The sequence below is a fragment of the Colletes latitarsis genome, chromosome 9 (assembly GCF_051014445.1).
Source record: "Colletes latitarsis isolate SP2378_abdomen chromosome 9, iyColLati1, whole genome shotgun sequence".
Lineage (NCBI taxonomy): Eukaryota > Metazoa > Arthropoda > Insecta > Hymenoptera > Colletidae > Colletes > Colletes latitarsis.
Genome location: NC_135142.1, coordinates 25332640 through 25355911, shown reverse-complemented (window position 1 = coordinate 25355911; position 23272 = coordinate 25332640). Strand labels below are relative to the sequence as shown.

The 23272-nt window shown below is 43.2% G+C and overlaps 1 protein-coding gene across 1 annotated transcript; it reads left to right on the top strand.

The window, feature by feature from the left end:
• The first annotated feature begins 57 nt into the window (after nucleotides 1-57).
• On the top strand, nucleotides 58-23272 carry LOC143345481 (uncharacterized). The gene is made up of 8 exons (XM_076772639.1): nucleotides 58-136; nucleotides 210-595; nucleotides 2315-2427; nucleotides 12387-12486; nucleotides 13737-14026; nucleotides 15631-15712; nucleotides 16058-16436; nucleotides 16773-23272. The coding sequence occupies exons 5-8, from the start codon at nucleotides 13965-13967 to the stop codon at nucleotides 17138-17140; spliced, it is 891 nt and encodes a 296-aa protein (XP_076628754.1). The 5' UTR covers nucleotides 58-136; nucleotides 210-595; nucleotides 2315-2427; nucleotides 12387-12486; nucleotides 13737-13964; the 3' UTR covers nucleotides 17141-23272.

Sequence of the window (23272 nt, the reverse complement as noted above, 5' to 3'; positions counted from 1 at the left end):
TTAATAACAAATGTGATATCGTTCGATTAGAGGGATAGGAATTCGTGATTGCTGGTTTTGCCAAAATTAATCTTCGATCGGATGGATACCGGTGGTTCTACGGTTTTAAGTTTCGATCATTCGCTGGTATTCGGAAGTATAATTTGTCTCTTCTTCCTTCGACGTTCGTAGCTGAAAAGTTCTGGTTAACGCGAAAACTTTGTTTCCAGAGTGCCGGCTGGAAGGACCGTGCCGTAAAATCGTAGAGGAGCGTCGCCACCATTCGGCGCGCCGTTAAATTACAGAGGACCGAACAATGTCTGAATCGTTTCTGTCATCGCGTTTCCCGTCGGATCGTCCGACAGTTTCGCTAGAACTATTTCGCGCGACGATCACGCAAATGGCCATTGATCGGTACAAGTTACGACTTGCTGCAAAAGAGCCCGTCGACCGCGTCTCGGGAAACCAATGGCCGTCGATGGCGAGGTAATGCAGTTCTCGGATTCAGCTTCGAAAGATCTACATTACGATTGGCGCGGTTACAGCCCCGTAATGGTCCAATGTTTGGCGACACTTTACCGAGGAATACTTCGAGGAAGAGTCTCGCGAACAGAAGGTATAATACCAGCCACGAGAACGTTTTGCACTCGTAAAGTTTTACGCGTTAATCATTCGTTAACGAATCGAATATTCCACTTATCATAAGCGCGAGACGTATCGAAAAGTTCGTTTAAAGGTTCGCGGGAAAAATCTGACCACGCACGAAGGTTAACTAGAAGAGGAATAAGAAGAATTAACCCCCATCGAACCGATTGCAATTTTGTATCGGTCTGGGTCGTAAATCTTGCTATTATTCTGAAAAACGCCGGAATAAAGTCGATAGGCGAAGCGTTCTCGAACAGGTTTCGGCGATCGTTTGAGCAATTAACGATAAACAACTTGCATACCGGGAAATCGGTGAAACGCACGCTCGGGAGGAGGTGTCGGTGCGCGTCTCGTTCCTAATAGGAAAGCAATTTATGCCCTTGCGCCGTTTATTTATTATTCCGTCGACGCTGCTGTATTAATTATTATATCCACGGATTCACGGAGTCGCGCCGCGGGTGTGTCGGTCGATGATAAGTTAATTAGCGCCGAGGTGTCCCGGTCAGCGATTAATCTGAGAGTCCCTCGTTCGCGTAAATTACACGTCCGTACGGAAAACGATCTCCCAACGGGCCCACTCGTTACTCTAAACGTCGATGCTGCTTCTGCTATTTTATACATTCTTATTCCCTCGTGGGACACTCGAGTCATTGGCGAAGAGTGACGAACTGGTACGTCATAGCATTATTAGACACTTGGTACCGTGCAGAGCTTCTTCTATAGCTTATTTTTTTTTACAATTACAACAGACTTAGAGGGAGCCTTCTAATAATTTTGATAAATGAGATATTGTCGTGAGCAGGCAAAACTCTCCTTGTGGAGGTTATCGATCAGTCATTAGATCATGTTCTTGTTAAAGGGAAATTAATTTTAAGTCTTGTTGGTGACTAACACGAACTTTCTGGCGTTTCTGTCGCATTTCTCGCGAGTTTTGTCAGGCAACATTCGATACTCCGTGGGCAAACTATATTACATTAGCGACCTACGCAAACATCTGCCAACATTTCGGCTGCGGTGACGGGTTGACGCGCGTTCCGGTTCCTGTTTCTGTCCGCCCTTGTTGTTTGCTTCCGTTGTCCCGACGTACAGTTCGCGTTCTCGTTACGCACTATTTAATTAGCTGAATATCTGGCTCTAGCACTAATTTTACAAATCGTGACGTCAACATACAGTTTCGAGGCTTCTGTATAATATTCCCGACAGTCTAGTCAAACTCTGGGGGCATCTAGTTGTACAAACAACGATCACTGCGACGTAATTTTCTTTTAGATTCGTATTAACGTCGTTGACAGAAAATATTTTCGACAAATTAATTTCGTGAGGAGAAAGAGATAACCACGTGGGTGGAATTAGGTGTTCTCCATTAGGGCGGACCGGAACGTTTACATTCGCCATCCGTTGAGCAGCAATAAATATTTGTTGGCCGAACCTGACCATTAGGCAACACATGGCCCGGCAGACGTGCCTTTATCGTTCGAGCTAAGTGTTCGCTCGCACGTTATGCCGCCATTCCTCGCGCCGTCGTTGCATTATTGATTCGCGTCCAGGATGGTTCCTCTCGGGTCGAAATAAATTTGGAAAAATGACGTCGTTCGAAAGAATGTCCCCGAATTATTTTTGAAATAATTTCCTATTTATTTTCAGTTTTCAAGTTTTCTAAAGAGTAATCAACAGGGATTGTCGTTTGCAGGCGATGGCTCCGGGAGAATCGTCGAAGCTGGATCTGGTTTTCCATAGTTTGAAGCGACGGGGTCCTGTTGTTGACCACCACGTCGAGGAACAAGGAGCCGGAAAGATGCGGAGGTCTGCGTCCCGTCATTGATCTCCTCTTAGAATCGAATCATCTCGATGTAACAAGATAAATAGTCAGCGGGACACCGCGTTCGAGGGCGAGTATCGTGGAGTCACGATGACTTTGCGAACCCATTCGCGCGGGATTTATTCTACTGGCGCGGGAAAGTCGGATGTATCTCGCGCGACAACCTGACAGGATGCCAATTTCCCAACAATGAAGGTGAAACAATCTCGAGGACAGAGTTGAACAAAATATAAACGTAACGATTAAAGTTACTGGTATAAAATGTAGTTGAGAGGGGTTGATAGCAATTTGAGCAGTTAAAATTAAGGAACACTGGCTCAGTCTACTGCTTTAGGTTTAGCAACGTCCCCTGAAATTGTTGAAGAGGAATAAGGGAAGATTTTCTAGAGACTTTAGAATTTTTGATAGTTATGGTTTGTTCTGCGTAAGGTCGATTATTTTTATGAGCACGATCGTAAAAATTGTTTAGTATTGAACAGAAAAAAACGTCTTCTCTAATAGCAATTTGAGCAGCTGAGATTAGGGAGCACTGACTCAGTCTATTGCTTAGGTCTAGCAACGTCCCCTGAAATTGTCGAGGAGGAATAAGGGAAGATTTTCTAGACTCTTTAGAATTTTTGATAGTTATGGTTTGTTCTGCGTAAGATCGATTATTTTTATGAGCACGATCGTAAAAATTATTTAGTATTGAACAGAAAAAAACGTCTTCTCTAATAGCAATTTGAGCAGCTGAGATTAGGGAGCACTGACTCAGTCTATTGCTTAGGTCTAGCAACGTCCCCTGAAATTGTCGAAGAGCAATAAGGGATGATTTTCTAGAGACTCTTTAGAATTTTTGATAGTTATGGTTTGTTCTGCGTAAGGTCGATTATTTTTATGAGCACGATCGTAAAAATTGTTTAGTATTGAACAGAAAAAAGCGTCTTCTCGCAATTCCGTGGTCTCTGTCCTAGGTTTCGCTCGGTTTAACGCTTCCTCGGGTCGTTCCAGCACGGATATTCCAAGTTTTCGATCAGCACGAGCTGATCGGCTTTTTGCCGCGGCTGCTTTTTGCGCGATCATCGCCACCTTCGTCACGGCCACGCCCGGGCACGTGAGGCACGTGTACTCGAACACGGTGTTACAGGTGTTTGCCCATCCTCAGCCTCGAGGATTCCTTTACGCTCTTTCGGCTCAGTCTATTAACGCCTAGCAACTCCTGAACTCCGAACTACGGTGACTCATGTTTTATTTAATTCCATCGGTCCGCCGCACGAATTCCTACGCTCCTCTGTTCTCCACGGGTTCGTTTCGACACAGTCCAGGATCGTTCCCATGGTTCTCGCTTTTTTACCAGCAGCTTTTTCGCTCGTTTCTTGCCAACTGTCGTCGAAACAGTCGTAACTTCGTTAAGCGTTTTTAACCGGAACCGCTCGCGGCGGAATTCGACGATTTGAAACGCAAAATTGCCTCGGGTTTCATTAACAGTCGATGGAACGGTCTTAGATTTAATACTCCGCGGAACGAATTATCGCTAGGCAAAACTTTGGCGTAGGAATGCATCCTGACGGAGGTGGTATTCTTTTGGTCTGCTTATTCGATCACTCGTGGATATTTATTACGGATCAATAAGTCGAGGACTCGCTGTACAAGTCAAATACCTAATGCACGATAGTCTTTCGCGAATCTATCCAACATAGTAACATCGTTTTTTTTCGCTGGTCGACAACGTCGATGAAGGCATTCTGGATGTAAGTTTTTCAGTCTGTAAAAAGTAGCTAGTAAAACAAGCGAAGTGTGATCGGTTATGGCAAAGGGTGTGGGTACGGTCGATTGAAGGGATGGTCAATGGGGATTGGCGAGGAGCTCGTCTGCTCGGTGAACCGTGGATTAAGATAAACCCTTCATCGGTTTCTTGTCGAACGATTCTTCTCGTACGTTCGTTGCCGCGAACGCGAAGATAGCACTGGCTTAAAGTACTTTCCGTCATTCCGCGGAAATAATTTAACGCTCGGTAAAAGTGGCAGGGAAACAATTTCGACCATCGGCGGAATTAAACATTACGATTGTTATCCACTTTCTACGTTTTGAGATTTTCTTTTTCCATTGCGGCTCGTTACCCGCTAATTCCGCGCGAATTTCACCGTGTTGCATAAAAACTGGTGATGCTATACTCATTTTGAGATACGTATCTCTCTTTATTTTGATCAAAGCAGCGTCGATTGAACCGAAGACACAGTAGAAAACTCTCAACGATCATTTTGTTTCTTCGGACTCCCGTAAAGATACGATGATCGATCTAATAACAGGATGGATTTTTAATAATTTCCTCGTAACGCGATGTTCGATTCGCGAACGTTGCATCGTGTCTCAGGTGCGCGTAACGAGTCGTCTAACTAAATTCCATCGCGTTTCTCGCGCCTCCCGATGAAAGAGGAGAGTACGCTTGCATCGGAGGCCGATCTCTCGCCATTGCTCTCTTAATTTCACGCCGGCGAACGCACTCGAGGGAGGTGGATTTACGGCCGGTTTTGTGGCATTCTTTCATCCTCCCGGTGCAGCGTAAGGCGGTGAGCTCGCGGATTGGTTTCTCATTGTCGACGCGACCGTCCCGCGCGAGTTAAACAAGCTTTCCCATTGCGCGGCGCGTAAACGCCAGAGATCGTGTGCACCACATACTGGAACGAGTTCTGTCCCATATTATTTTTTCCCCACCGCGGCCCGTGAATGCCATTTCTCGCAGAGGCCATGAGCGTAGCGATTTTTCGTCCGAGACATCGTACGATTTTACTCGACAGGGCAAAATGGGGGAATCGCGGTCATTCCACGCGAGGAAAGCTAACCAATCGGACACTTATACTATTTATTAAGCAAGTTACGAATAAAATTAATGTTTTCATAGTACCAAAGAAGATTCTTGTGCACAAAATTATACAAGATTTTTTAATTCGATCAGAAGTCGTTGCATTTGGTTAACCAAGACCCGACTTTTGACTCGGTTTAAAATAAATCGCGCAACGTTTGCATGAGCTTGCGTTCCGATGAAAATCAGATAGAGATCGCTGTTGCACAGGCGAGGAAAACAGAAAACATTCGCCTCCATGGTGGCTAATTTAAACGAGATCGCGGCGGTTAATGTTGTTGCCCCGTTAATTCAAGATAGCGTGGAACAAGGTGTGCACCGATGCTCCTCGCAGCGCTGCACATCGTCGACTAATAATTTTCTGTTTATCCACGACTATTACAATTACTAATTACCGTGATCTCGAACGATCTCGATGCTATCGCGAGGCCTTTCTTCTCCCGGGAACAACAAACCCTTCCGGTCCCCTGGTGTACGCTTTTCAACAACTACCACGGCGAATCTCCAGAGACGAAAACAGAAACTCCCAAGATAGATTTGGGCTCGAACTTTCAGCAATTTTCGGATTCTACCATCGCTTTAATCTTTTGAAACGTTCGATGCGTTACGTCTGAGCAAGTCACGATTTTCAACTCGATTAGAAACCATTTTTTAATGAATATTTACATTGGAAAAAGGTTAAGGACCTCTAGACGTTATTGCATAGGAAGTTATTTCGACTCGGAATTTCGTCGGTCCTTTCTCGTTTAGATTCGCAAAAAAGGTGCAGTTTCAGAGGGTTGGAGAATGGTAACGGATCATACGTGTTTGGCGACGAAAACAGCGGCATGATAGCTCGTTTAACCCCTCCTCCAGCCACCCCTGTACGGTGTTGTTTTCTCGTGTTCGCCTTTTCTTTTTGGCACGGCTTCAACCCTCGGCTAGGAGGGGGTTGATCGAAGCTACCGCAAGCAGGGACATTACGGACGCGATTGTCCGTGCGGTTCGGTTTTCAGCTCGCTTAAGAAATGACGTGTTTGCTGTCCGTCGAACGGTGCCCATAACCTGTCCAACTGCCTGCCACCGCCACGACAGATATACTACGAACCCACCACCGGCACGCACCACCACCCAGGGCCGCGGGAATGACGACGGTGACACCGACGCCACCCCGACCGGGGGAAAAACTCATGACCGATCGATGGATCTGTCAAACGGATTTCGAGGCCAGGATTATTTATGGGATCGACCGTTCCGTCCTGGAACTGCTCCTCGGCCCGTCACCGGGACACTTTTTGGAACAGTTTGCCAAGCGCGTTCGTCCTGTCCCAGGAAAAAATAGCGAAGAAAAGGGAGATCCTACAAATAGCAAAAGCTTTTCGTCCTGGGCCCAGTGGACTCACCAGTAAGACAATCCTATTAGATCTTACCTTAGCTGCTTGGACAGTGAATATTCCGTCGAGTACTTGCGAGAGAACGTGGCCCTCTGCTGGCGAGCGCGAGAAGTGTCGCCATGTTACTCTGTAGGCACACTTCCGTATAAAGACACGCAGTTCCTATAATAATCGTTATTTTTGCACGAAAAAAATACCGTGCACTGTTGAAACATTGCCAAATCCGTACGCAGAGGCCTGGAACCATATAGTCTGCTGGTTCGACGAAAGAAAATTTACAAAGCAGAAGACTTCGAGAGGACGCAGCGGGAGTACGTGGCGGTGGAACACAGAGGTCGGCGGGTGGGATCCGGGCTGGCGAAAGAAATCGCGCAGTTTCCACGTACCGATCGATCGAACGATCGATCAATATTCAACGTGCATGTTAATGGGCGATTAATAGTCGCGCGGCTGGTCGGGATCGAGGCTCGTATCCTCGCATACGTGGCGTGCCGTCCGCAGCTCGGTTTTTCAAAAGAGGTTTTGTAATCGGCATGTCCACGGGCCTCCGTTCTCATTCGTATGCGGCCGACGTGGCCGCGAAGGAGCTTATAAGTAACACAGTAATGACACAGCCTGTCATGGCGCGGAACAGTTTTCTCGGCTCCCATTGTCGTTAAGCAGCCAGCCGGAGCTGATTTATCGGCGCCGCCAGGGAAATTCCGCGCGGATCTCTAGCCGGATGCCTTTTCCACGTATATCTGCCTACGTGCATTAACATCCTTTTTTTTTTCTACGAACAGGATCTACCGGGATGTCTAGGACCTGCTTCTAGGTCGTTTATCATAAATTTCATCGCTTCTACTATCCTCCACAGTTGATGATATCTCTGTAAATATAAATTTATTTGTAAAGAACTTTACACGCATCAAACGTACATCTGAAACACTAATTATTTTAACCTTTGAGTGGATTTTTAGGGTCACTGCGGTCCCCCGCAAATTTAAACTTTGTTTCTTTTGATCTAGAATAAAAAATCGAACGACATTTTGTTCATAATAGTACTACGCGTCGTATGAACTAACATCCTTCACAATAATAATTATTTAAACTATGTTTATTGCGTAATTAAATTAGTAATTTATTTTAAGAATCATTGTTTTGTATTCAGCATTTTTTAAGGAGGATTTTAGTTCATGCGACGTGTAGTACTATTCCGAACAAAATGCTAGATTGCACGTCGATGGAATAACATTTATTATTTCATCTAAAGTCGATAAAACGTGACGAACAAAAAGTATTTGTATCTTGAAATGTTAAAGAATATATGTTGGAAAGTGTTGAAAAGTTTCACAAAACCCTTATGCTGTAAAAAAATTGTAAAGTATCACTTTTCGTTTTACCATTTTATATGAGTCTCTCCCCTTAAGGGCTAATAAATCTAATCTTCTTCGTTAGCAATTATAGCTTGGCATCTTCTTGTCACGGTCCGTCGAGGTTAATATTAATATACGTTTTCCCATAGGTTTGTGCCTCGTTATGGACTCCATATTATTTAAACCGATACAATGTTAACGTTTGTTGTGCGTGCATGACGTGCAGTTTCACCGGGTGTTTCACACTTTTTTGTATTGCTGGTTTCTCATGGACAAAGCATGTCTAATAGGACACCAGACCCAAAAGGAACATTCCTCCAGTCACGATCGCCATTTTGACGAGCCTGATTTTCAACACGTTTTTACGAAATTAACGTGAAAACCGTTTCCGATATATTTTTTAATCGATGGGAATAGGAGAATATCATCGAAGAATCGAAGTCCCAATCGCTCGACAGTTCTGCAACGCTAATTGCACTTAACTTGCGATTGCACAAATCACGTTATCGAAGAGGTGAATCATTATCGTATTTCGCAAAAAACTTTCGTCAGGTGAAATCGACTAAATTTATCGATGACTTAGCTCGACGAATGTAAAAAGCGTTTATCTGCTCGTGTTTGCATTCGATGCACCGATATGAATATTGTCAGTGTTCGAGCTGTTTACCCTCCTAGAGCAAATCCGTGGGAATGTCGCGATAACGCGCTAGATAACGGATTCCTTTAAATGATTGGACAAGCAGATACATTTGTGCAACGCCGATTTTTTCGTTCGACGTACTTATTACTGCTTATCTCTTGTTCGGCAAATCAACAGAAACGAATGTCGCGTTAATACTAGTTTGATTGGAAAAATAATTCTTTAAATACAACAGTGGCCGTACTAGTTATTAAAAATCCCGTTTTGAATACTTTTGTTTGCTCCTTCGTTGCTCTCGAAGCGGATGGAACGAAAAGAAAATGGCAGAACCTAGCAGAGTAACGTTTTAATGGTTTCAAGCATGAATTTTGCAGTATGGAGGCGTTATCCCGAAACAAACGTCTTTATCGCGAGTTTAGCCTTTGGTAACAATATACTACTGCACGGCGCATATACATTCAATAGGAGGAAAGTAAAATTGAAGAGATAGAAACTTGAACGTGCTCCAGCGTACGGTTTTCCCTCCAAACGATCTCGAACAGGAAGGGATAAATATTCCCGACAAATTATCGTAGCAGATATTGCGGTCGATAATCGCGGCTGATAAGGACGCGTGCCTACAAAACTGTCCGAAGTGTAAGACCGAGAAACGATACGTCGTCCAATTAAAACTGCTCCCAAGCACGGCAAGGGGGTATATCTTTTCTTTTTTCCACTAAAACGGCATCGCGCATCTGGCATCGTTAATTAATCACGAATATTTATTGCGAACTCTTCATGCTCATCCGCCAGTCTATCCCGAGGCAATTAGCGAAATTATTGCACGAAGAAGGAGTGAGAGGAAAAAAAATACGTGCGATTTCTTCACCGCGATTCACTGGCCCGTGTTTCACGGCGTCGTCTCGCTGAAAGCACTCCAGACATCACCCCGATCGTATCCTGTGCAATAATTAGCTCATTAATGCCAGATCCATTCCACCTATTCAATTTCCCGATTATCCGGCCCCGGCTGAGCTCAGACTCCGTGGATAAACTTCGCGATCGCGATTAGGCTACGCCAGAGATCGGGGAACCCGCGACCTGCTGTCTGAGCCGCTCGCTGCAGCCTTTTCCCTCGATTATACCTCGTCATGGATAATATTTTTATAGCAAACAAATCAAATACTCCGCCACGAAGTCACATTTTTACTTTCCTATCGCTTCGCGGGCTAATTTATTTTCGATTCATCCCTGACGCTCGATAATTCAATTTCGTCGGCGACGATTCTGGAAATCTTGACGCCAGCGAAATTTTATCAGCGATCTTTATCATCGTATTTGCGCCCGAAGGTTACTACGACTCAGTACTTTTATTTCTGCCGAGGAATTATCGATTACCGATTGCACGCACGCACGAGTCCGTCAGTTCGATGCAAAGTCATGCAATTATCTGGATATATTCGAATAACAGATAACACGGAAATCGTTGTTTATCCGTTGCTGGTTCGATAAAAATTTATGAATCAAACGCGTCGGTTTCGTTATCTATTATTCTTTTTAGAATTGCGATCTGACGATCGGAGTTGGGACATTTTCGCGCAGGATTCGTCGGTCGCTGGTAAATTCAAGGTTCGAAAATTGAGAAACAGCGTAGCATAGGTTTTCGTTGCACGATTTTCCTTGGGACCCAGAGTCCACGGGACGTTCCTCATCGACGTTTCGAGGTCACTAGACAGTCCGTTCGTGGACGTCTCGGTGGACGAGGCAGGACAGGTACAGCGATAACGACAAACTGGCCCGAGAAAAACGGCGACCGGGCGATAAATCAGGCCTATTGCATTCCTAAGATAGCGGGCTGCCTGAAAGTCATTACGCTGGCAAAAGTAATTCCCAACTAAGTAAGTAAAGCAATAAATACATAATGCATCCGGCGAGTTTCCCACACGCGCTGCCCTCCTCGTCGTGATTCCATGAAATCATGCATCAGCGGGGACCACGCTGCGTGTCGCGGATTTATTTGCGCCGATCGACGCGATCTCCGCGATTTCTTTCGCAACGTGGACAGAACGAAACGCCGCGAACAAAGAAACCGATCTATGACGGCGATCGAGAGGTTTTACGGATGGAACTTCTTCGCCAAAGACAATTATTTTAAATATCTTTGGAATTAATCATATTTTTTTCACCGCCTCTTCCCAATACGTGCGGTCCATCTTGAGTAAAACAAGATTTTAATGTTTGTAAATGCGTGATTTTCGATCCACGGTCAAAGTCTGGAATCTACGAAGAGTTGTGCGGGACTGTGTATCGTCCAGTAGTAGAAATTTATTATTTGTCAACGATAAAGTGGACAAACAGCCCTATCGAACGATATTTGTCGTATAAACTCTGCGAGAGTGGGTCGAGGATGGTGACTCTAAATATAGAAATTTCCAATGAGCTTTCGGCGATCGCGATGGGGAAGCAGTTTCGTACGATTACATTAACTGATATGTCCATCTGGATTTCTCTAATTAAGAATCTCCTGGGATCTTAATTATTTTAATCTTGTAATATTGCGCGAGTCGTTCCCAAGGAAAATGGCTACGTTTGCATACGGGTTGAAATTTTATGCTTCTTTCTCACACTGAAACGCGCGTAAAGGTCAAAGCACCCGTGAAGTATGTCTGATCGGTGCTACGGAGGTTCCACTGAAACTCTCGGTTCTCCTTGCGTCGGTGATCCATAGAAACCTCCAGGGAAATTTATTCGAATGCAAGTTGGTTTGTATAATGGAGGTTCGCTGATTCTCTCGTCTATGTATTAATTATAAAATGAGTAACTTAAAATCTAAAATTAGAATGGTATTGGAAATCATTCATTAGTTGACCTATTATCTTACAGACACTTTGTCCTCGATTGAAACCCACGTTCGTGGATAAGCGTTTATATAACCGTAGTACTTGGTAATAGTTCGGATAATATGAGTTCAGCAATAAGTTCAGTAAATGGGGCACCGAGTCGAGATAAATGGAGTTTCACTGTTCTAAGAATCGAAGGAGAGTGGTTTATATTCATTACGGTCTATCCACGTCCATTTACGAGCTTTTCTCAAGTATCTTTGAGGATGGACAACAAATGTCCGCTAATGTACATAAGTTGTTGTATTATTTTGTTCAATATTGTTTCAAAATCAGAGATTAACGCAATAATTTACCATTAGAACCTATTTTAATTTTTAATATCTTCCTGAAGTCGACGCGAAATTTTTTGGAAATATTTAACCCAGTATAGATAGCATACTCTCAAACTTATCTTTCATGTGGGTTCATCGAGCCCTCCCCTTGGTTTTTGTAGGGTTATTAAATTACTCCATGAATATTTAAACAGATATTTCATATTTCTGTCGAGAAATTGATGTAAACGCCCCTGGTCTACATCACCGGTGATTGATTTATCTCTTCCGAGGCAAGGTTCGCGTTAAAGCTTCATCTTCGTCACGGGTACATAGCTTCCGTGACCCTAATGATACTATTTGACCCATTCCCGCCGCTCGCGATTCTAAAAACTCGTAATTCAAACTCGAACCGACGGTCAGAAACGGGAGCACAAGGACGACAATTTCTCATGGAAGGCACGATGAACATTTGGGAACCGCTGTTACGGCATGACCGTCTCGATCTCCCGTCTACGTTCAGCGTTATTCTAATTAATTAGCCCGCTCGTCTGGTAGATTGTTTCACGAATATTGAGATAACTATTTATGAGTTTACAGACGAGCGAGCGCCGCGCACTTTTGGCCACAATATGTATCTTTCGCATCGCTCTGATTAGTACCACTGAAACCACGCCACGTCACTTCGCGTTAATTACTAGTAAGTATTAGCTTAAGCTTCCTTAATTTTCAGTGTAGTTATGTCTCATTGTAGGTTTTATTTGCCTTTTACAGGGGCAATAAAGTATCTTTACGCCGCTTCGGTAACAAGTCTCGTAATTAAGGGATACAAATGCTTTACACGCGAGATCCCCCTACCGTCTCTACGCCCCCGACCCCCGGAACTCGTTGATCACTGATTGCGCGAATTAAGCCCTGCGTCGCGATTACATTAATAAACATTGAAACGCGTCGATCGAACCGAGAGATCGGGTTCACGTTTCCACTCTATCCAGGACGATTCGACCGGCTCACAAAATTCCAGAAAAATATTTTTTTATCGAATCGAATTATCTATTGTTGATGAAATTCTAATAGGAGCAAAGGAAATGAATTTTTTCGCGTTGACGTAAACAAATGGTAAAATTCAGGCTCACTGTGCGACAACTCGCGTTGTTTCGTTGTTTCGCGACTCTCGAGGCTCTGTCTCTCGCGGCCATCTTCACTTTTCGCACGATGCTGGCGGAGAAGACAGCGTACGACACCAGGAATCACGGCGACTCGAACGGGAACGTTTACACGGAAAGTCGAGGGAACGTCGATGTGGAAATAATCGGGACGCAGAAGCGTTGCAAGCGATGCACAGAAGTACGTTTTCTACCCTTTGATGAGCCTCTGATTAGGTTATGACGGCGCGCAACCGGCTATAAAAACACTGTTAAAATATATCGCCGCAACGAACGGCCTCCGCTTATTATTTCGCCGTAAAAATCTCCGCCGGCCGGCTAATTGCATAATTGATTATATAAAAGCGTTTCCACCGAGCCGTCGCGATCTCTTACCTAATCGTGCTTCGTTATTCGACTAACGCCGTGCCACGCGTTATTCCCTGCCATGATTTCCACCATTTCTCGCGGAAGTGAGAAATTATCTAATATCCCGCATACGTAATGTCCACGAAACATCAAGATCGTGGCGCGCGATTATGACGAAACGCACGGGGGAATGTAAATAACAAATTTTGTAAAGATCGTAATCTTGATTTCATTTTGTTCGCGATGGTATACTTTATTTTAATACGGGACTCGGAGAAGAAGTAGGATAAACGTGTATGAACGCTAGTACGGTTTACTTCTCTCCCTTTTATCGTGAGATTTTACTAAGGGTGGATCGGAATCGATGGTTTCACGAGACTCAGCGAAGTCTTGAAACTCTCGTATCTTGAATATATGGCAATACAAATTCGCGAAGGTGAAAATCAAGACAGAAGTTCTCGACGAGATAGAGAATTTTTCTATCAGCGACGAGGAGGACTCCATCGAGGTCGAGTCAAGAACAGGATGCATCTCGTTGTTCCGAACGGAAACCAATGAATACGTAGACTTCGAAGACTATATCGTGGCCCTGGCGAGTGGGAAACGTTTGCTATGCAGCGTCTGCAGGATCGAGTTCCCGGACGAGGCTGAATTCAAAACGCACATGGTCGGCCACAGCCACGGGAAACTCTTTCAGTGTGGCTTTTGTAGGAAACAGTTTTCACGGTAGGTGCGTCGTATAATCGGTAATTTGACCGTTAACAAAGCAATTACTCGTGCGATTTATTTAATTAGAAACGAACGGGATTAACGTAACAATGTATGGTAATCAGCATCGTTGATGCTCTTCGTGGATCGAGCCCCTTACCATCTTCTTCTCTTCCTTATTGTTTCTCTTTGATTGCCTACATCAAGATTCGTTTCTGATTATTACATCGCGGATGTTTATACAATTGCATGTGTTTCTAGGAAGTAGATGAAAGAGTGAAACTTAAATGGAAATTTATTTCATCGCTAGAGGTCGTTAAAAATATATTTTTCATAAAAACATATGTCGAAATATACTGCACATGTCATATACAGGGTGTTCGTCCACCCATGGGAATAATTTTAATGGGAGATTCTAAAGGCCAAAATAAGACGAAAATCAAGAACATGAATTTCTTGATTGAGGCTTCGTTAAAAAGTTATTAAAAAATTAAATTAAAAAATTTCAAATCATTTTGAAAAAATTATGCTTGGTTGCGGGGGTCAATTACAATTATTTTTGATGAATAGGTATACCCCGGAAATCCTACCCAGTTGGGAGAAAAAAATTCGAGAAGGTGTGAAATTTTTCAACAAAATTAAAAGATTTTAAATCGTTCTAAAAAAATTATTTTTGATTGCAGGGACCAATTATAATAATTTTTGGTCAATAGACATACCCCCGAAATCGTACTCAGTTTCGAGAAAAAAATTCCTTACCGAAAATATAATTTCTGGCCAGAAATGTCTGCCTGAATTTTCATGCGAATCTTTAAAACACCATAACTTCTGAACGGATTGGACGATTTTAATGTTTAAAAAAGCAAACTACGCGTATTTTGATGGAGAATATGTACAAATTGCAAAAATATTCGAAAAGTTGGTCCTTGTCCCCGCAAAATGAGAAAAACCCCATAAAAATGGTCCAATTTTCAAACAGTCATAACTCCTACAATTGTGAATATATTTCAATGAAACTTTTTTCTGAAGTAGAGCTCATGGGTACCTATAGAAAAGTATTAAACAACTTTTCTGTAGGACGTCAAGCGAAATAATTAAAAATCAAAAACGAATTATTAAGGAAAATCGACAAGGGGGTAGGTGCCTAAATTTTTCGGCGAAATTGAAAAGTTCTAAATCGTCCTAAAAAAATTATTTTTAGTTTAAGAGGTCAATTACAATCATTTTTGGTGAATAGACATACCCTCGAAATCTTGCGCATTTTCAAGAAAAAAATTCAGTACGGTCGGAACTTTAAACGTTAATAACTGTTTAACAAAGCCTTCATCAACAAATTGGTATTCTTGATTTTCGTCTTATTTTGGCCTCTGAAATCCCCCATTAAAATTTTTCCCAGGGGTGGCCGAACACCCTGTATGTTGATTGCATTTCTTTTTATAAAATTCTATAACTATTTTAATCTACTAATTCGACTATGCATCTCGTGTTTACTTATAGTGAACCATTAATGGTAACAGTTCATGACCGGTTCATGATGATTACGAACAGCGCTAAAATCCTGTAAAGCCCGTTCTCAGACGTGAAGTTGTCGTTTGATTTCGACTGATTCTCTTTGTTTCAAGGTCGACAGCCCTGAAGGATCACTTGCAGGTTCACGAGTCCTACAAGGCCTTCGTCTGCAACCACTGCGGTCTTCGATTTCAAGTACGTTCTCTTCACTCTTATTTTTTTCCCGATTGTCGTGTAAACTCCATTTTTCATCGCCGGTTACAAAATGCTCTAGGAAAGGTTCGTGTTTATTACGTGCGTGCAAAGATATGTATGTTGCGATACAATCAAGGTGAATCCGTTTCGCAAACTAGCATGGAACTTGTACGAACTTCGACACAACCCTTACCTTTTACAAACCTCTATGAATTATTGATGATATTTAACATTTTGGGCATCTCTCACACCGATGAATCTCACTTTTCTAGTTACGCTATCCTCAGCTTTAATATAATTCTCTTCCCATTTACGAGTCGTCTATCTTTTCTCGTTAAATTGCAGGAGAAGGACCAGTTGAAGGTCCATCGAGCAGAGGCACATCCAATCCGAAGATCGTTCGAGTGCTCGGTGTGCAAGAAGAAGCTACTCCATCGTCAGTCGTTGCGCGACCATAAGCTGATGCACAGGAACGTGAAACCGTTCGAGTGCTCGATCTGCAAGAAGAGGTTCCTGCGTCCGAGCAGCCTTAGGGCCCACATGGTCGTCCATACCGCGGACCTGCCCTTCGAGTGCGACCTCTGTCCCGCCAAGTTCAAGCGGTCGTCGGTGCTCAAGACCCACAAGCTGACGCACACGGGCGTGAGAAGGTTCGAGTGCGACATCTGTAAGCGTCGTTTTCACTTAAAAGGCGCCCTGAAGCACCACATACTATCGCATTACGGTGAGGCACCAATTATTACCGGGATCGTAAATGAAATCGCTACTGCGAATATTCTCACAATGAAGCACGGAAGCGCGTCGCAGAGGAAACGCCCGGCGATTTCAAACTACTTTGTAGCACGAGAACATTTTTCGTCTCGCCTTCGTTACGGAGCTTGCTTTCTCATGCTGGGTGGGACGTTTAAATCGGAATACTTAAACACCTACATTGTTAATTTTCGTAGAAGCAAGTTACGCTATTATATTTCCTTGGATGACGTTTTCCTTTAGTTCCAAAGATCGCGATTTTTATTTGTACGCGAAATAAATTTAAACTAACGTGATTTTTCGTTCGCAGGCGTGAGGCCCTACAAGTGCGAGGATTGTGGGAAGAGTTACAGGAGATCGTGGGGCCTGAAGGTCCACAGGTACCGTCACACGGGCGTGAAACGGTTCGAGTGCGATTATTGCAAGTCGCGATTCAGCGTGAAGACGAAGCTGGCGAAGCACATTTACGGTCACATCGGCGAGAAACCGTACAAATGCGATTTCTGTGGGCGCCAGTACGGCGAACGGTATCAACTCAAGGCCCACAAATGCGTGGCTGCCGTTCGAAGCCTGTCGAGAACGAAGATCGAGCGTGCATTTTCGGACTCGATCACTCAGATCGTATTCTTCCGACCGAAATCGTCGAGGAGCTTACCAAACTCGAACAGCAATCGATGATAGCGCGATCGGTACCGGAGGTCACTCGTAATTTAATTGAAACCTCGGGAACCGATTCCTGTATACCGGAACACGTAAAAATTAAGAACGAAACAATGGCACGTAATAGAGTCGAACAATTAGAAACGGTCAGCTTATACCGTTGTGTCGGTTCCATCTCGTCCGTGTTTGCATGCTTATGGTAGCTCAATAAGGACTCGGTCTTAATAAGCACTCTGCCACGGAACAAAATTCCGATTAATTTCAGCCTGAACAGACTCTGTACGAATTGCTTTCCGACTTACGAAGCTAGGCGTAGGTTCGTCATCAAGGTACCTCGTATAATGATAGTGCTCGTTCGGTATTGCTCGAACGTGACTGTTCGTGATTACCGAACAATACGGGCGAATTCGTTTGGATCGCGACGGCCCTACGGGAGTAATTGTTTAATCGAAGGTACGTGGACAACTCGCCCGATGGCTATCCTGCGACTCTCGAGTGATCGAACTGAGTCAAAGTGTCGCTTCGCGGTCGAGAGCATCATCGTACCATTTTGTAAGAACGCAGATTAGTTACGTATTGTGCAAAATGAAGAAGCATTTGGAACGTGGCAAAGTTTACCTGGTACCATTTTGTAACGATTTCAGTATAATTAGGATTGGCCAAATTTGATTTCTGAATTATAAATACGAATGGAACTTAAACGAAAACTAGTTAACATGGAGACAAGTTGAGGGAGGGGAATGTTTGATGCCATTTTGGTAAAAGTTGTGCAAGATGTAGAAGCAGTCAGAGTTTGGTAAAGTTTACCTGGTACCATTTTGTAGCGACCTCCGTATAATTAGTTGATATGGAGACCAGTTCGAGGAGGGAAAAGTTTGGTGCCATTTTGGCATAGGTTATTTTCCCTGCGGGGATCTGTTTGTTAAACGGGGATACCCGTCCCTCAGAATTCTTTTCAAGGGTACATTATATAATTTGGTCTTGATAATACGCGAGCCGCCTGTTGGTCGGCCTCAACTGTATCTCGAGCACGTGGGCCCTCCTTGTGTCGCCGCACGTGAGAATGGTACTTTAAGGTGCGTGGACACAGCAGGGGCTCGCATACGGTAATCCGAGAAGAACCGTCCTTTTATCTGATTGCATCTGTGATTCGCGATCCTCCGAGAGGAACTCTTTGACGATGCCGCCACGCATGTCGCCTCCTGGCCACGTTTTTCCGTCTCTATTCACGAATTCACGATGCGTTTGGAACACCTGGGAGCTAGAGAAATCCTCATCGAATGCACGAAAAAACGACTCGACGTTTTACGCGATCCCTCGCGTTCTAAAATTGGCAAGTTATTTATGATAGTTGTAAAAAGATTCGTAAGATGTACGAATTCTTCTTCCACCACGTACTTTCACTAAAGATGAGAGAAGGTCATATAAACGAGCCGCGAACAGCGTAACCGTACTAATAATTTAAATATTTCTTTAACATAAAATTCATCGTTTTACTCGATGACTTTACCTAATGAATACGCGCTGGCGCAGAGGTGTCGAAAGTATGGCGAACTGGGTCATCTCGTCTGCGGTGATTCACGGTGGAGAACGAATAAGGAAGCAGGTCGGATAGAATCGTCGTGTTCGCGAAAAAAGAAAACTCGTGGTACAATTTTTGACACATCATTTCCTCGCGACCGCGTCGCGATTTAAATACATAGGCGCGAGTATCTCCCGTTCATATTTCCCGCTTAATTATACCCGGTTCCTGGAATCTACGATCTGACAGTTCGCCAAGACGCGTACTTACACGCAGTCTTATGCAGAGTCACGCCAACTTCTAATTATTTAGATAACGATCGTAGAAGCTTTAATTATTTTCTCTCGCCGTCGTTGCTCTATTCGCCGGTGTATGCTAATGACGGGACTTCGCGAAGATACCGGGCGCCGATACTATTTCGCCGTACCCTGGTTCCTAATTGCGAGTCGCGGTTGTTACGTTGAAAACAGCCATTCAAAGAAAATTACGAGTCTTGGACATCTTTGGATATTGTCATTCCTCTGGAATTAACATCTCCCAGTTTAAAAAAATCACGATGTCAACGTTCAACATTATACGCGTTCCTGAAAATTGCTCGTTTCATCACCCCACAAACTAGAAATCCGCGTTAACGAAGCTTCCGCAATTGGTGATTAACCACACTTGTTCCACATCGGTAAGCATCGTATTTATTAAGCAATTATCGTACGTAATTGCTTAAATTATTCAGAGGAGGGTTTACATATCGACCGAAAACTTTGGAATTTTAATAAACGCTCGACGTCTGCTCGACGTGGGTTTGTTTCACCTTCGTAGGAGCCGTTCTGTTACCAAATAATTATTTCCCAACAATGTCCAATTATCGTGGGTCAGCTCGGGGTCAGGTTTAGCTAAAATTTCGCGAGTTTCGACGTTGTTGGACGCGGTTTATAGCGGAGGGAGCCGCAGTGCTCCGGTTGGTCTCGAAAAAGGAAGAACGCGTCGAGGAATATTAAATAACGACGATGTCGATTAGTATTGACAACAGCGATTAAAGAGGCCGAATTGCCAGTTGGTAATGACCGAGCAGCCTTCGCGAGCAGTGAGCACTGTAATTTCATTGATAATATTTAAATACGGGCTTTTGATAGCTGTCTACCCTCGGCTGGCATTACCGCGGGCCCCATAGGGGCCCGTAGGTCCCCCTCCACCTGCCTCACTCCGCCTCTGAGACCAGCAGAGGCGTACTATTTATCGACCTGGTCCCGTCATTATTTCATCGAACTCTTTCATCGCCTCTTCTGGTTAATCGGCGACCCGTGAGGCCGGAATCGAGAGCCACGTACTCCGATCGCTTTCCTTTTCCCTTTACTTTTCCACGTTTCGCGATGATTCCATTATTACATTACGCAAATTATTCCATTATATAAATTTCTCGCCGCGTTGCGAAATTTTCGTCACGCGCGAGGTAATCGCGGAACGAGCAATTATAACATCGTTACGAGTTCTAATTTCGATGCTCGACCGGCATACGATTGTTATTGGGCAAGATAACGCAAATACATTATCGTACTCGTCGTTCTTTGTCGGCTTCTTTGGTTCTATTACGGAGGGTCGTAACAAACTGATCTAAATCGCTTACATTTTTTTTACATACGCCCGATAATTTGTCAAGAAAGAACATTACGAGCGAAAATTATTCAGTGCTTGATCGTCAGATACCTGAATTACTATTATCGTTAATGTCTATACTTTATCGCAATACGTTTGGGTCGTAAGATTTATGATAACGCGTTTTCTTCAATAAAAAAATTCAAATTACTTTTTCTTAGTGATTTGCATAGGAAATAACTCGTATGCGAAATAAAGCTCCTTATTAACGCGTAAATCAAACATCAACGTAATTCAACGATACTTTGTAACTGAAGTGTAAAGAGTAAACATACTCATCATAGATTCGATCTCTTGTTCATGGTGGGTAATTGTATTATTAAACACATAATAAGTGCTCTAATTGCATGCCTCCATCCGCAGCGCACAGTTCTGCTCTTTTCATTAAATTTCAACGAGCAGAAGCAAATAAACTTCGCGAGTCCACAGTACTGCATTTACATATTATCCGATTCCAAAGTTCTATATCGTTAACGGGTGTTTTATAAACAGTCGATCGTTACGTTGTTTTGTACACAGATTTTTCAATCATAAAAAACTGTTGGAAACCAATGCACCAGAAACTTTGTAAAATATGAAATGACAACGTGTACAACGTATCGAGCGAACGGTCTGTTCGGTTCATAGAACTGAAATCATGATAAGCACATAAATGAAGTATGATGCATCGATAACGTTCGTTCGTCGGATCATATAATGTGTCTAAAAAATGGCAGTGACCGTTACAATCAACGGCCTGCATAAATTCTCGCTCTGTTCTTAAGCATCGATTCAATTTCAATTCCATCTGACGTTTTAATTTCAATGTTCTTGTAGTCGATGGTTTGATAGAGTGATACGTGCATGACTTCGTTCTCAGTATTAACCGTACGAACAGGTGGAAAATATATCATGCTCGAGACTATTTATGTCTCTTCCGGCTTTAGATTACAGACATTATTCCGTAGCATAAATGATTCAACGCATTACGGAATATCTTTTAATGTGAAACAATTTCCTTCCATCAACGTCCAAAGTTTCAATTACCTTGTTGCACCGTGTCTGCAGTTTCCAATTAATATTATAGAAAATAATGTATATAATAATCGAACGAACTGACGAGAATGTCATTTCTGAGACCGTTATATCAGTCAAAGATTCCAGCCTCGTTACTTCGTTCGCAAATCATTGACTTAAACGATTTACGGTGTTGGTCGGTCTTTGCAAGTATTATCAAACAGCTCTGATAAGAAAGCTGGCAATTCCTCGGTACAAGAAATTTCAATTTAGAACAATGTCAAAATTATTTAACACGTTAATGTACTCAAAGTTTTATCAAGGTACGCTGCTTACTATTGGCTTCTTTATATCGAAGAAATGTGCGAAGTCTGACGCAGATCCTTAGATACAGGCTGTTTAACATTTAGCCTTAATGAATTGTAGCAGGCTGCACGATAATGTTCAGATTTTCATCTTTCAACTGGTTCCTGGTTTTATTTTAATTCATATTTATTATTCAGAACCTTGCTCGTAAGTGTAGGCATTGCCGGATATAGTTACGAAGAAAGTAGATTATTCGAAATGTTTGGACGAACTCGAGGAAAGGGTTGAATCGTCTCGCGAGGTCGTTTCTTTTAACAATAAAAAATATTTTTCGTATCTCAAAAACTTGCTAAACAAACGTTAAAAATCTCCGAACAATCGATCAAACCGTTGGCGTTGAATAAATTTTCCAAAAACTGTGACGTCGAATATTCGACGTTGAAGACTAACGTAGCAGAAAATTGGCCATGGAAGAAACGCGCACCGTCACGATACGTCATATTTACTTAAATATACGTTTGAATTATGCAACCAACGACCTGGCAGTTACGCCTTTAATTAGCTCGACCCTTGATCCTAATCGTTAGCATCGTCTAAAATTAACGCTCTTCTTAATTCGTAATAGAGGAAAGGAGAAGGCAGACTCCCGGTTAGACAGGCGAATTATAAATTCATTGCAATTAAGATCGCAGCGGGGGGGCGGCTATTATTATTAATTCCGGTTAATTATAACAATCCACGGAACATTTTATACTCCGTGCCCGTGCTCGGTTCACTGAAAGTGAAAACTGATGCTCGTTAAAAAGAATGTTATAAAATTAATGATAGTACGCCCCCCTATTAAAGAGCAATTAAAAATCGTCGTTGGCGATTGGATGGGTGTTTCGACCGCGAGCGGCGCGCGTTTCCGTGATTTGCATGGCTGCCATCGTTGGTACCATAAATTCATGGTAGTCTCCGGGGCCGAGGAAGGGGGGGCGGTCGACTTTTTCCCGCCGCGAGAGCGATCTAATTGGATATGAAATTAAGTCAACGAAATCCCAGCAAAAATCCCAGCGCCGCGCCGGAATTTGAAATTCATATCTTCCGGCTGCCGCGAGAGTGTGCGTCGCTCGCGCATCCGTCATCTTTTTCTGCCGTCCGGGAGAGCGCATAATTGCGTTGCTGCATAAACCTCCTCCTTGGACATCGGGTCGATGTCGTTGAAACTGGACGAAGGAGGTCGAAGAAATCTTTATCGTCGGTGTCCGTCCAACGTTGCGTCATTGATAGGAGACTCGCGACGTACGTTTTTAAATTATGACCCTTCGAGGTCCTGCGCCAATCTGGTCTCGGATGTCGTATTTCAAACCGATCCTGCGTTCAGATCGACGCACAGTGTCGCGATTAGAGGCACTAGCTGGACAAAACTGTTTCTTTACGTGTATTGATACGTAGTATACATATCTTTGTTCCTAAATTATATAATTAATTGACAGTTTTAATTTGGATTAATGTACGTACTTTCGCTATATGTTACAATTTATTTTAACCCCTTGACGTACGATTTAATGTAATTTTTCAAACGTATACTATTTAATTTTGTTTATATTTGTTCGTACACGAAATGACCACGAAAAAGAATAGATTTGTTTTACGAATATCTTGCGAATAAGAAATAAATAAATTTAAAATGG

Coding starts and splice junctions, on each gene's coding strand:
- LOC143345481 (XM_076772639.1), top strand. CDS start 13,965: ATGGTCGGCCACAGCCACGGGAAACTCTTTCAGTGTGGCTTTTGTAGG. Junction 14,027..15,630: donor TGTAGGAAACAGTTTTCACG/GTAGGTGCGTCG, acceptor CTTTGTTTCAAG/GTCGACAGCCCTGAAGGATC. Junction 16,437..16,772: donor CCACATACTATCGCATTACG/GTGAGGCACCAA, acceptor TTTCGTTCGCAG/GCGTGAGGCCCTACAAGTGC.